The following is a 14600-nucleotide window of genomic DNA, read 5'->3' on the forward strand; positions in this document are numbered from 1 at the left end:
GTTGTGATCTCGAAGTCTTGGGATCGAGTCCTGCAAAGGGCTTCCCACTGGGAGCCTACTTCTCCTTCTGCCTATGTCTCTGCCTCTTTGTGTCTCTCATGAATAAATAAAATCTTAAAAAAAAAAAAAGACAAGGAAGGACTGAATAATCTTGCTCCCAGCATGTGGTATGGTACCCATCCCATAGTAGGGAGGCTCAGGAAATGCCTGCTGAATATATGTGCAGTTACCAACTGCCTGTGCAGTTACCAACTGCCTGACCACAGAGGCCAAAGTCTCAACTGAGTGACAGTCCTACTTCCAATTCCACAGGCCTCAAAACCCCAAGGGTTAATATCTTTATTAGCATTGCTCACCAGCAGAAGCAGCTTTCATCATCAACTGGGCAAATTCGATGGCACCTCCTTTTCTGAAGGATAATTTAAAAGTAGCCTGTCCTTCCCAGCCACCTGGGAAAAGAAACGGCACATACTCACTAAGATGCTGGCACCATTGGTCAGAGAAGGACTGCCCCGGACAAAGAGAGAAGCACTACCCAAAGGAGCAGGGCAGCTTTCTTTGAATTCCAGCATGAGCCAGGTCTGAATCTTAAACCTCTGGAAGCTTTTGAGAAAAAAAGTACACTTTTGAGGGGGATCACTTACCATCTGGAGCTGCCTGAATGATTCCTTTAATGAAGTTGGCAGCAAAAACTGGCTGTTCAATGGTACAGTTACTCATCAGCTCAAATGGCATCATAAAAGAAAACATGGGGTCGTTGACTGCATGTGAAGTCACGAAGATCACCTAGGAGAGGAAAGAAATTTTGGAGGAAGAATGCAGGTTGTCCATGGATTGAGACACAGGAGAGCAATTCTAAGGTCAAGATTGCTTTGACATCCTGCCCTAATGAAGAACCATCACCTGTTTTCTTTTATATTCCTCAATATGGAAAATCGTAGTGTGAATGTTTGTTTTTTAAAGATTTTATTTATTTATTCATGAGAGACACAGAGAGGGAAAGAGAGAGAGAGGCAGAGACACAGGCAGGGGAGAAGCAGGATCCATGCAGGGAGCCTGACACGGGGACTCGATCCCAGGTCTCCAGGATCAGGCCCTAGGCTGAAGGCAGTGCTAAACCGCTGAGCCACCCGGCCTGCCCAAAAGTGTGAATATTTTAAAACACTTTGAAAATCAATGTTTAAAAAAAAAGAAAAAAAGAAAAAGAAAATCAATGTTTAACCTCACTCCAATTTAGGAAAAACAAATGTGTGGTTAATCAGATCAAAGTAGAAGTAGAATTACCCGGTATGAAGTGAGAAACAGTGTTCCCCTTTTTGTACCATTGAAGAGACTGCATCCCTCTGGTTGCCGTGGGAAGGAGAGGTCCACATCCTGACACTGTGTCAAGACACTGCAGAAAAGAAAGCAGATTAACGACACCATTTAGAAGTTATAGAAAATGACACACATAAAGCTTTTAGCACGGTTCCCAGCCCATAGCAAGAACTCAATAAATGTTAGCTGCTGCTGCTACTACCATTATTTTATCGAAATAGAAAGAAATTTAAATGATCTTACTCCCTGACTATTCACACTTATTCTCCCTTTTTATCATTGGGTTTTGTTTTATTTTTTTAAGATTTTATTTATTTTATTCATGAGAGTCGCAGAGATAGAGACAAGAGAGAGGCAGAGACACAGGTAGAGGGAGAAGCAGGCTCCATACAGGGTGACGTGGGACTCAGCCCAGGTCTCCAGGATCATGCCCTGGGCCGAAGGCAGCGTTAAACTGCTGAGCCACCCAGGCTGCCCACTGGGTTCTTTTTTTAAAGATTCATTTATTTTAGAGACAGAGTGCACGAGCAGGGGGAGGGGCAGAGAGAGAGCAAGAGGAGAAGCGGACTTTCTGCTGAGTGGGGAGCCTAATGTGGGGCTTGACCTTAGGACCCTGAAATCATGACCTGAGCTGAAACCAAGAGTTGGAGGTTTAACTGAGCCACCCAGATGCCCTGGGGTTGTTTTTTTCTTATCAGACTTACCTTCTTCTTAATATTTACTCATTAATTCTTATTCTTCATGTGCAGTAAGTGTAAAACACTGTGGTAATGGAAATGTTTCTCTGACTCTGATAGAGACAGTAAGGAACAGAGTACTCCAGATTCCACTGGCATGCTGTTCCCTCTGCCTGCCATGTTCCCCCTTCACTCTTAACCTGAGAAGCTTGAACTCATCCTCTTCCCACTCACAGAATCCTATTGGGTTTCTTTTCTTTCTTAGTAATTGTTATAATATATATGTGCTTATTTGTTCAATGTTCTAACTAATGATCATTAAAGACAATGTCTTTCCACTAGCCCTAGCATACAGAGGGTACTAATAAATATTTATGGAAAGAATGAATAAGTATTGGGGTACCTGGGGGGCAATGGGTGATGAAAACATGAATACAGATAATAATGCAAGCAGTAATATGACATGTATAACATTAATGGCACAAAAATATCATAGGAATTTAGTGGAAAGAGAGATTAGCTTTGGTTGAAGTGATCAAAAATGACTTTATAGAAAAGTTGTAGTGTGAGTCAATTCTTAAGATATGAATAGTGTTTCAGTAGGCAGAGGTAGAGGTAGAGGACAATCCAGATGGGGAGCAAACAGCATGAATGAGGTGCAAGAGGAGCATTAATGGAGGTACACAGTGGAAAGCAAATTGCACACTTGGGAGCAGCCTATTTGTGTGCATTCATCAAAACAGATGGAAGTGAAGGTGGAAAAATAGTGAGATACAAATGGAAAGCCATTGTGAAACTAGACTTGGAAAAACCATTTAATAGGCATGGAGAAAAAAAAAGAGAGAGAGAAAAGAGAAAAAAACAGGCATGGAGAAACTATGAGCTGCAGCTGTCTCAGCAGGCTAGTCACATGATCAAGGAGATGGTGGTATATCAGAGGTATCACTTTAAGAATCCCTAAGGGGTGCTGTACTGGCTCAGTCAGTAGAGCATGGAGGTCTTGATTTGGGGGTTCTGAGTTTAAGCCCTATATTGGGTGTGGAGATTTCTTTTTTAAAAAATCCCTAAAATAGCCCTACCTGCAGTGATAAGAACTAGAACTGGGGTGATGGTGTGTTGATAAAAAGGGCTTTTAAAAACACAATGAAAATACAGGATGCCAACAAAAATGTCAGAAAAAACAGGGAACTCCAAGGGCACCTAGGTGACACAGTCAAATGAGCTGGGACTCTTGGTTTTATCTCAGGTTGTGGTCTCAGGGTTGTGGGATCAGGCTCCAAACTCAGTGAGGAATCTTCTTAGGATACTTTCTCCCTCTCCCTCTACGCCTTCAATCTCTCTCTCTCCCTCTCTCTCTCTCTCTCTCTCTCATAAATAAATAATTTTTTAAAAAAACTTAGGGAACTCTAAAACTCAGTCCAGAACTCTGGAATCTAATCAAAATCTTATAGCAACTAAAAGAATGTTTAATCAAGAAAAATTGAGTTTCAGTAAGAGAGCTTTGTGACACTTTCACTTACTCTGGTACCATCCTCCAATCCCTGACTTGACAAAAGCCTTAAAAATAACCCACATTCCTAATATAAGTGCCAAACACCAAAGGGAGCAGAACACACCTTTTCTCAAAGAATCGTGGTTGTTTTAACTTGTCTGGTGGCTCCCTGAAACACTGGCTCAAAAGTTGTGTGCCTAATTCAGAACTCTCCCAGGACTGAGGTGACTACCCAGAGTACATTTGTCAAAAATAGTATTAGTTGCTGCTGTCTGGGGCAAAGGATGACCTTTAGTGCAAACAAGCAAAACTGAAAAGTTAGGGAGGAAAGCCTGAGGAATGAGATGTTTTGGGGAATAAAGAATTTGAAAAGCTCTGATATATTCATGGGAATCTAGAAAGCCACATGCATATCTGCCCAGGGCTGGGTTCATGCTCAGAAGAAAACTGAGAAGGCCCAAAACTTTTACTTCTGGTTGATAATGAGGCTCTGCTCAAGCAGGAAGTGAAAGCTAAGACAGAGTTGTAAACTGCCTGGCTGGGTGATAAAAACCCATTCCAAACACACAGGCAGACTCGATCGGCAAAGGCTGAGAGATTTGTGGGGGGTTTTTTTGGTTCAGATATATAAAGAAATAGTCAAATCACTAATTGGCTACTAAGTTAACATAAAAGAGACTTCAGTGGCCACACATGACAGAGTACAAACTTTACAATTCAGAAAAGCCACTAAACTAAACAAACAAATAACTACAACAAGCAGCAACAATGTACCCTGAGGAAGAGAGAAAATCTGATTTCCAGAGTTGCCACATTATAACATTCAAAATGTCCAGTTTTCAATTACAATAAAAAATGATGAGGAATGCAAAAACACAAGTATGACCCATATGTTCTTCTGTGAACAGAAGAAATGAAATAAGTAGTAACTGCCCTGAGGAAGTCTATACATTGGGTTAACTAGACAAAGACATTATTTGTTTTTTGTTTGTTTGTTTGTTTGTTTGTTTAGTGAACTCTACCCACACTGTGGTACTCAAACTCTCAACTTTAAGATCAAAAGTCACATACTCTACTGACTGAAATCAGCCAGGTACCCCACTAAACCAAGACTTTAAATAAACTATTTTAAGTATGTTTAAAGGGTTAAAGGAAACCATGTGCAAATAACCAAAGTAAATAATGAGAACAATGTCTCAAAAAGTAGAGAATATCAATAAAGAAATAGAAATTAGAAAAATGAACTATATAGAAATTCTGAAGGTGGAGACTACAATAAGTAAAATGAAAAACTCAATAGTGGTGGGCTTAATGGCAGATTTCAGCAGACAGAAGAAAGAATCAGTGTTGAAGATAAGTCATTTGAGAATAAGTGTTATTACCCAGGTGACAGAAAGAAAAAATTAAAAATGAACAGAGTCTAACAGACCTGTGGGACAAAAATTAAACTTAAAATCATATGCATAATGAGATTGCCAGAAGGAGAGAAAAGGACTAAAGGGGTACATAAAAATTTCAAAATAATATTGGCCAAAATTTCCAATTTAACAAAAGACATGAATCTACACATCCAAGCTCAACAAACTCCTATAGGATAAACTCAGAGATCTACACCAAAGACACGGTTATAACCAAACTGCTGAAAGCCAAATACAGAGACTCTTGAGAGGAGCCAAAGAAAAGAATCATCATGTACAAGGAATTCTCAATAAGACAAATAGCTGACTTCTCATAAACTATGGCATAGGCAGCCCCGGTGGCGCAGCGGTTTAGCGCTGCCTGCAGCCCGGGGTGTGATCGTGGAGACCGGGGATTGAGTCCCACGTCGGGTTCCCTACATGGAGCTTCTCCATCTGCCTGTGTCTCTGCCTCTCTTCTCTCTCTTCTCTCTCTGTCTCTCCGTCTCTATGAATAAATAAATAAAATCTTTAAAACAAAAAAACAGGGCAGCCCGGGTGGCTCAGTGCTTTAGCACCACCTTCAGCCCAGGGCGTGATCCTGGAGACCCAGGATGGAGTCCCGCCTCGGGCTCCCTGCATGGAGCCTGCTTCTCCCTCTGCCTATGTCTCTGCCTAACTTTCTCTCTGTGTCTCTCATGAATAAATAAATAAAATCTTTTAAAAAATAAATAAAAAATAAAACAAAACAACAACAAAAACTATGGCAGCAGGGATACCTGGGTGGTTTAGTCAGTTAAGCAGCTGCCTTCAGCTCAGATTCTGATCCCAGGGTCCTGGGATCAAGCCCCACATTGGGTTCCCTGCTCAGCATGGAGTCTGGTTGCCCCTCTCCCTTTGCCCTTCCACCAGCTTGTGCTCTCTCTCTCTCAAATAAATAAATAAATCTTAAAAAAAAAAAAAAAACTATGGAGGCAGGAGATAGTGAGTTGACACATGCAAAGTGCTAAAAGGGAAAAAATCTGTTAACCAAAAATTCTGTATCTGGCAAAACTACCCTTCAAAAAGTAAGGAGAAATTAAAATATTACCAAGTAAACAAAAACTGAGAATTTATCACTAGTAGGTCTGAACTATAAGAAATGCTAAAGGAAATCCTTCAGCCTGAAATAGACACTAGAGGGGTGCCTGGGTAGCTCAGTCAGTTAAGCATCCAACTTCTTTTTTTTTTAAGATTTTATTTATTTATTCATGAGAGACACAGAGAGAAAGGCAGAGACACAGGCAGAGGGAGAAGCAGGCCCCACTCAGGGAGCATGATGTGGGACTCGATTTTGGGTCTCCAGGATCATGCCCTGGGCTGAAGGTGGTGCTAAATCACTGAGCCACCCAGGCTGCCCAAGCGTCCAACTTTTGATTTTGGCTCAGGATCTCAGGATTGTGAGATGGAGCACCATATCAGTCTCCATGCTGTGTGGAGCCTGCTTGGGATTCTCTCTCTCCCTCTCCTTCTGCCCCTCTCCAACCTCTCTCGCTAAAAAAAGATAAACAGATAAAAATAAATAAAAAGAAATAAAAAGACACAGCTAGTAAGTCAAACCCATACAAAGAAACATGGAACACTGATGAAGATAATATGTGAAAATTAATCAAAATGCTCTTAAACTGTGGGTCAAAAAAGAAATAATAAATAAAATTAGAAAATAGAATTGAATCACTAGGAGCAGCCTGGGTGGCTCAGTGGTTTAGCGCTGCCTTCAGCCCAGGGCATGATCATGGAGACTGGGGATCAAGTCTTACATTGGGCTCCCTGCACGGAGCCTGCTTCTCCCTCTGCCTGTGTCTCTGCCTCTATCTCTGTCTCTCTCATGAATAAATAAAATCTTTTTTAAAAAATTGAATCACTAGAAATTAGAAATTTTGAGATGAATACAAATAAAGACACACATACTAAAACTTCTGAGATGCAACAAAAGTTGTACTTAGGAGGAAAATTTATAGCTTTTAATGTCTACAATTTTTTAAGAGCAAATCAATAATTTTCCACACTAGGAAACTAGAAAAACAAGACCAAACTAAACCCAAAGCTAGTAGAAGGAAGGAAATAATAAAGATTATAATAGACATATGTAAGAATAGAAAAAAGAATCAATAAAACCAAAACTTAATCCTTTGAGATCAGCAAAATTGACCAACTTAGCTAGACCAAGAAAAAAAGAAACCCCCCTCCCAAAAATAAAATAAAATAAAATAAAATAAGAAAGAAAACCCAAGTTACTAAAATTTGAAATAAAAGTGGGGATGTTTTCACATAATTTATAGAAAAAAAAGGATTATGAACAATTATATGCCAACAAATTAGATAATCTGTTTGAAACAGATAAATTCTTAGAGACAACCAAAATGAAATAAAGAAAAAAGAAAATCTGAATAGACCTATAACAAGTAGAGATTGAATCAGCAACCAAAAAATTCCAATAAAAAAAGCTCAGGATGAAAAACAAAAAACAAAAAACAAAAAACAAAAAAGCTCAGGATAAAAAAAAAAAAGCTCAGAATGTATATTATGTGTTGTTGTTGGTTGTTGGTTGTTGGATGGAAGGTTTTGCATATGTCTGTTAGGACCATTTGAGTCCAATAGTGTTGTTCAGTTCCTCTATTGCTTTACAGATTTTCTGTCTGGTTGTACTTCTATCAGAGGTTGTTAGGAGCTGGGTTGAGTGAGGAGTGACTGCTTAATAGGTACAGTTTCTTTTGGGGTGATGAAAATGTTCTGGAATTAGATAATGGTGGTGATTGCATGATATTGTGAATATAGTAAAAGCCACTGAATTGTACATTTTAAAATGGTTAAAATGGAAAATATCATGTTATGTGAATTCTACCTCAGTAAAAAAAAGGGGGGGGGTTTATATATTAAGTGTAAAACCTCAATAAATCAATTAATTAAATTTAAAAGACCGTGAAGAAAGAAGCCCCTGAGCTTGGTAATTCATTAGATCTGGGAAACAAAAAAAGTCATGAGAAATCAAAGGTCATCTTTGCCTCCAAAGAAATAGAGAAGTCAGAAAAAGAAGTTTATTGGGAAGTAGGGACATAAATTTGGCTCTAGACACGTTGAAATATTCAGGAGGTAGTAGTACTGTTTGCAATTTCATTCTGTCACATCCTTAGGTTGGCATCTAATACATGAAGTTTCTCAACCTTGACTGTTTGGATTAGATAATTATTTGTTGTGGTGGTATGTGCTTTGTAGATTGTTTGGAAGCACCCCTTGCCTCTCTCCCCACCAAATACCAGTTGTAGCCCACCCCCACCCCCACCCAAATTGTGAAAAGCAAAAATGTCTCCTGGAGGCAAAATCATCCCAGACTGAGAACCACTGTCCTACAAGGATGGCATATTGACTTCAAAATTTCAGTTAAAATATAGTACAGTGAAATAAAGAATGAATTTTCACCATGCTGGTAGATGTTATAATGCGACAACAAATTTCTAAAAAAGAGGTGAAAAAGAAAAAAAAAAAAAAGAGGTGAAAACTGCAAATGAAATATCACAGCACCATTTAGCTAAGGATATCAAAACTATTGTCTCCAGCACTAACTAGAACCTCAGCAAAAGTTCAAGCTCCAATAGTGAATCATCTGAATTTGAGTTATTGTCCTTATAATGCATTGAGCTGTAACTGCCAGATACTAAATATGCAAAGATTTTACATACTTTTTATCTATAATTTGTAAGTAGGTTCCTAGCTAAAGAGAAATGGTTCTGACATATGAGCCTTCCAAAGGATGAACAATTTAGGATCTAACTATCTGCTATCTATAAGAGACTCATTTTATTTCTTTTATTATTTTTTATTGAGTATAACTGTATAATTAACATGCAGGGTTGTATTAGTTTCAAGTGTGCAATATGGGATTCAACAATGCTCTTAGGTGTACATGGAACATTCTCCATGATAGGTTTACATGTAAGGTCACAAAACGAGTCTTAACAAATTTAATTTTAAGAAAATTAAAATCATCTGAAGTACTTTTTCTGATCACAGTGAAATGAAACTAGAAATCAATAGCACAAGGAAAACTGGAAAATCCACAAACGTGTAAATGAAACAACACATTTTTATATAACCAATGGGTCAAAGAAAAAGTCTCAAAGGAAATTGGAAAATACCTTGAAACAAATAAAAATGAAAATACAAATGCCAAAACTATGGGATTCAACAAAGCAGTGTTAAAAGTTTCTATCTGTACATGCATTCATAAAAGAGATTTATGATCTCAAGTTAACCTGACTTTACACCTCCAGAAACTAAAGAACAAACTGAACCCAAAGCTAGAAGGAAATAAAGATTAGAGCTGACACAAAACAAAAGAGAAAATACAAAAGTAATAGGAGAAAAAAAAAAAAAAAACCTGTGAAACTAAGTGGTTTGTTTGTTTGTTTGTTTTTAAGATCAGTGAAACGGAAAACCCTTGGCTAGGTTAACTAATTAAGAAAAGAGAGATGACTCAAATTACCAAAATCAGAAATGAAAGGAAGGACATTACAATGGATGCCACAGAAATAAAAAGAATTACAAGATAATACTAATACACATGAATAATTGTATGCCAGCATACTGGATAATCTAGAAGAAATGGATAAATTCCTAGGAGCTAATTCATGAATAAAAAGAAAATCTAAACAAACCAATAGTAAGTAAAAAGATTGCATCAGTAACCAAGAACTTCCCAGCTAAGAAAAGCCCAGGACCAGAGGGCTTCACTGGACAAATCACCAAATACTGAAAGAACACTTAGCACTAATCCTCTCAAAAATCTGCCCCAAAACAGAAGAGGGAACACTTCCAAGGTCATTCTCTGAGGCCAGCATTACCCTGATGTCAAAGCTAGAACACAAGAAAACTACAGACTAACATCTCTGAAAAACATTGATGCAAAAATCCTCAACAAAATGCTAGCAAACTGGCAGCAGTTGAGCGTCTGCCTTCCGCCCAGGGCGTGATCCTGGAGACCTGGGATCAAGTCCCACGTCGGGTGGATCCCTGCATGGAGCCTGCTTCTCCCTCTGCCTATGTCTCTGCCTCTCTCTGTCTCTCATGAATAAATAAATAAAATCTTAATTTAAAAAATGCTAGCAAACTGAATAGTATATTAAAAGGATTGGGATCCCTGGGTGGCGCAGCGGTTTGGCGCCTGCCTTTGGCCCAGGGCCGGATCCGGGAGACCCTGGATCGATTCCCACGTCGGGCTCCCGGTGCATGGAGCCTGCTTCTCCCTCTGCCTGTGTCTCTGCCTCTCTCTCTCTCTCTCTCTGTGACTATCATAAATAAATAAAAATTAAAAAAAATTTTTTTTAAATAAAAGGATTATACACATGACCAAGTGGTATTTATTCCTGGAACATATGATGGTTCAACATATGAATATCAATCAATGTAATAAAAACAGAACTGCCATATGATCCAGCAATCTCACTTCTAGGTGTATATCCAAAGGAAATTAAAATAGGATATCAAAGAGATACCTGCACTCCTATGTTCACTGCAGCATTACTCACAATACCCAAGATATAGACATAAACTACGTGTCGGTCAATGAATGAATGGATAAAGGTGTGGTATTTATATATGTATCATTCAATCATGAGAAAGGAAATCCTGTCACATGCTAAAACATGAATGAACCTTGAGAATATTGTGCTAAATGAAATAAATCCGGAGAAAGATAAATACTGTGTGATCTCATTTAGGTATATATGTAGAACCTTAAGGGAAAAAAAGTCAAATGCATTGAAGCAAAAAGTAGAATGGTGATTACCAGGGGCTCAGGGAATGGGGGAATTGGGGAGATGTTAGTCATAGGGTACAAACTTGTAGTTATGTAGAATGAATAAGTTTAGAGATCCAATATATTATAGGCATGATGACTACACTTAATGAGTGTATTGAAAAAAAAATGAGTGTATTGAACACTGGAGATATGCCAAGAGAGTAGATTTCAGGCACATGCATCACACTAAAAAATGGTTAACTATGTGAGGAGATTATATGTTAATTAGCTTGGTTATAGAAATCATTTCACTACCTATATGTATATCACATCATCATGTTGTATACTTTAAATATATATATAATTTCTATTTTTAAAAAAATTAATATGGTATATTTCCTTTGTGTTTCTTTTACCTCATACAAATACAATATCATTAACAGCTTAGTAAAAATAGGGAAAATTTACAAAGCAAATTTATCAAAGACAAATAGCCAACAACCTTGGGAAAAAAATAAATTTTTTTTAAAGATTCAATTATTCAGATTGGCAGAGATAGCGACGTTTAACACCAGGTGTTGTCAAGGGTGTGATGAAATGGGCACTGTGAGTATTGAGAACACAATGATATAATTCTATAGGGTGATTTCGCAAAAAATATATTTCTTTTTTAAAATATATATTTCTATATGCATTTGTAGAATATAAAATATTTTGACATAATTTTTGTATTTTTTAAAAATACATTTTAATCTTTAAAAAAGTCTATGTCTATTTAAAAAATAAAAATAAAAAGTCTATGTCCTCTGATCCCACAATTACACTTTCAGGAACATATCCCCAAGAAACATTTCGACAGGTAGGCAAAGATAAGTTTTCAAAAGTGTTCACTGAAGCAATATTTATAGCAATGACAAATTATACCCTGAACATCCCAGACAAGGGCTTGAACAAACATTCATGCACACTGGAATACAAGTCATTGATTAATAATGATGTAGATATTGATACTGGAGAGCATTCCCAATACATTGGTAAGTGAGGAAAACAAATTACAAAGCAATCTCGGGTTGGGGGATGTTGCATATATATCCATGGAGGAAAGTGCAGAGAGATACATACCAAAATGTAAAAAAAGCACTGGGTGTTGGAATCTGGGGTAATTTAAATTTTTTTTTCTAATTTTTCTACAACAAACATATGGTACTATCTGCACAATTTTAGAATATTGGTCAAAAAAAGAAAACTCAAGTGTCTTCCCTATTTACCAGTAGAGTCCTATCTGTACAATTATGACTTCTCAGCTGGGATTTAAAAAAAACAAAAACTCTCCACAGAACAATGTGATAAATTTCTTAAATGTGTATCCTGAGTAGGCAAGAGAGATCAAAATACAACCAAGCTTCTCCTTCTCAACCTATTTCTTCAAAGTTGTTTCTATCAACACCATAGAACCCCAAACAATCCCATCAAAAAATGGGCAGAGGAACGGAATAGACATTTTTACAAAAAAGACATACAGATGGCCAACAGACACATGAAAAATGCTCAACATCACTCATCATCAGCAAAATGCAAATCAAAACTGCAATGAGATATCACCTCACACCTGTCAGAATGGCTAAAATAAAAAAGATAAGAAGTAAGTGTTGGAGAGAATGTAGAGAAAAAAGAGTCTTTGCACACTGTTTATGGGAATATAAATTGGTGCCGACACTGTGAAAAATAGTATGGAGTTTTCTCAAAATATTAAAAATAGTACCATATGATCCAGTGATTCAACTACTGGATATTTACTTAAAAAAAATGAAAACACAGATTTGAAAGTATATATGCACCCCTATGCTTACTGCAGCATTATTTACAATAGCCATGATAGAAAATTAGATAAGGAAGATGTGATACACACACACACACACACACACACACACACATACTGAAACCCACAGGAATATTATGCAGCCATAAAAAGGATGGGATCTTGCTATTTGCAACAACACGGATAGACCCAGAAAGTATTACACTAAGTGGAATAAATCAAACTGAGAAAGACGAATTCCATATAATTTCAGTCATACAAGGCATCTAAAAAACAAAACAAATAAACACACCAAGAGCAGAATAAACACAGAGAACAAACTGATGGTTGCCAGAGGGAAGGGTTGGGAGCTTGGGGAAGGGGAGTGGGAGATCCAAGCTTCCAGTTTGCGACTCAATAAGTCACAGGAACAAAAAGCACAGCCTAGGGAACACAGTCAATACTACTGTAATTGTAGACAGATGGTGACTACACTTATGGGGAGCACAGCATAACTTACACAGCTGTCCAATCACTATGTTGTACGCCTGAAACCAATGTAATAATTGTATCAATAATGCTCAAGCAAAAAAATTAATAAAATAGGAATAAAGAATTATTATAGTTTTTAAAGATTGTATTCATTTGTTCATGAGAGACACACGGAGAGAGAGGCAAAGACACAGGCAGAGGGAGAAGCAGGCTCCTCTCAGGGAGCCCGATGTGGGACTGGATCCCGAAAGTCGGGGATCACGCCCTGAGCCGAAGACAGATGCTCAACCACTGAGGCACCCAGCCGTCCCATTATTGTAGTTTCTATACAAGAAAGAGCACTGACAAGGCAGGTCTTCTCTGATAAGTCCAATCCCCAACCAAATCTCTCCCACATGCACTGGCCATATGATTTTTAAGCCACCTACTTCTCTGTGTTTCAGTTTCCCACCTGAGAAATAAGGGAAATACTACTGATCCTCATTGTAGATAGAGCAGTGATGTGTATACAGCTCTGACAAAGGTGTTTGGCGATGATTACACATTCAAGAGCACAGAATGGACCCCATCAAGATAACTCAAAAGGACCAGGGCGCCTGAGTGGCTCGGCGGGGGAGCGTCTGCCTTCGGCTCAGGTGGTGATCCCGCCCGGTCCTGGGATCGAGTCCCATATCGGGCTCCCCACGAGGAGCCTGCTTCTCCCTGTCTATGTCTCCGCCTCTCTCTCTGTGTGTGTCTCTCATGAGTAAATAAATAAAATCTTAAAAAAAAAAAAAAGCAACTCAAAGGACCATAAAATCAGTGTTTCTGTCATAATTTTTAAAAACATCCTCCATGCCCTGCCTCCAACAGACACACAGACACACACACACACACACACCTGAGGCTGAGCGAGAAGATGCCCAAACCCCAAATCAGAAGCGGCTTCAGGGCCCAGAGCCACCTGTACACAGGTCACAGCGCTCCAGGCCAAGGAGCCGCGCTCAGAGCGGAGGACAATCCTCTCCTACTACAAGGGAAGACGTACAGCCTCCGCCGCCCGCCGGAATCTGTCAAGAACATGTTCTGGGGGAGGAAGCAAAGGAAACAGATCTGGACATCAGCACTCGGTACTGTCTGGGCGGATCCTCCCGACGAACGCGCAGTCTCCCCGGGGCACAGAGCACCGGGTGTCGGGGCCAAACAGCCAGCGAGCGACCCGACAGCAAAGGAAACCGAGGGCCGCGCGGAGCAGACGGGAGCCCACGGAAGACCTGCTGGGGGCGGGGGCGGGGGCGGGGGCGGGGGGGCGCGGAGGAGCGGCGGGGAGGCGAGGTGCGAGGCGGGCCGGGGAGCAAGCGGCGGCCCCCGCGGAGCCCGCGCACCCCGAGCGCCCTCCTCCCTGGGGCGTCTGCTCCCCATCTGTACCTTAAAAGTAGGAGCAGTCACTCCCCTCTCCCCGTCGGGGCGAAGAGAAACGGGGCTCCTGGGGGTTCTGAGGGCGAGGCGACGCCCCCACAGAGCGGGACCTTCCACTGCGCCGCACTCCCGCCTCTTCCGCCTCGGCGTCCCCGGGAGCAGGGGAGGGGCGCACCCACCGCCCGCCTCCCTCACCCCTCCCCGGCCGCCGGCCGTCACCCCAACGGCAGCCAGCCAGCCGCACGCGACCCGG

General features: G+C 39.9%; 1 protein-coding gene across 7 annotated transcripts in view; it reads right to left on the minus strand.

Moving 5' to 3' along the window:
• WBP2NL (WBP2 N-terminal like) overlaps positions 1-14600 on the minus strand; it is a 35037-nt gene that overhangs the window by 20022 nt on the left and 415 nt on the right. For 6 of the 7 annotated variants that reach the window (XM_077914279.1, XM_077914282.1, XM_077914281.1 and 3 more), the window contains exons 2-4: positions 1285-1393; positions 645-786; positions 357-449 (exon numbers count right to left, since the gene is read on the minus strand). In XM_077914279.1, the coding sequence (XP_077770405.1) occupies positions 357-449; positions 645-786; positions 1285-1393 (344 nt within the window). Of the gene's footprint in view, positions 1-356; positions 450-644; positions 787-1284; positions 1394-13976; positions 14015-14600 lie in introns of all 7 variants that reach the window. The other variant, XM_077914283.1, reaches the window with a different exon arrangement.

Source organism: Canis aureus, chromosome 11, assembly GCF_053574225.1.
Source record: "Canis aureus isolate CA01 chromosome 11, VMU_Caureus_v.1.0, whole genome shotgun sequence".
In the NCBI taxonomy this organism is placed as follows: Eukaryota; Metazoa; Chordata; class Mammalia; order Carnivora; family Canidae; genus Canis; species Canis aureus.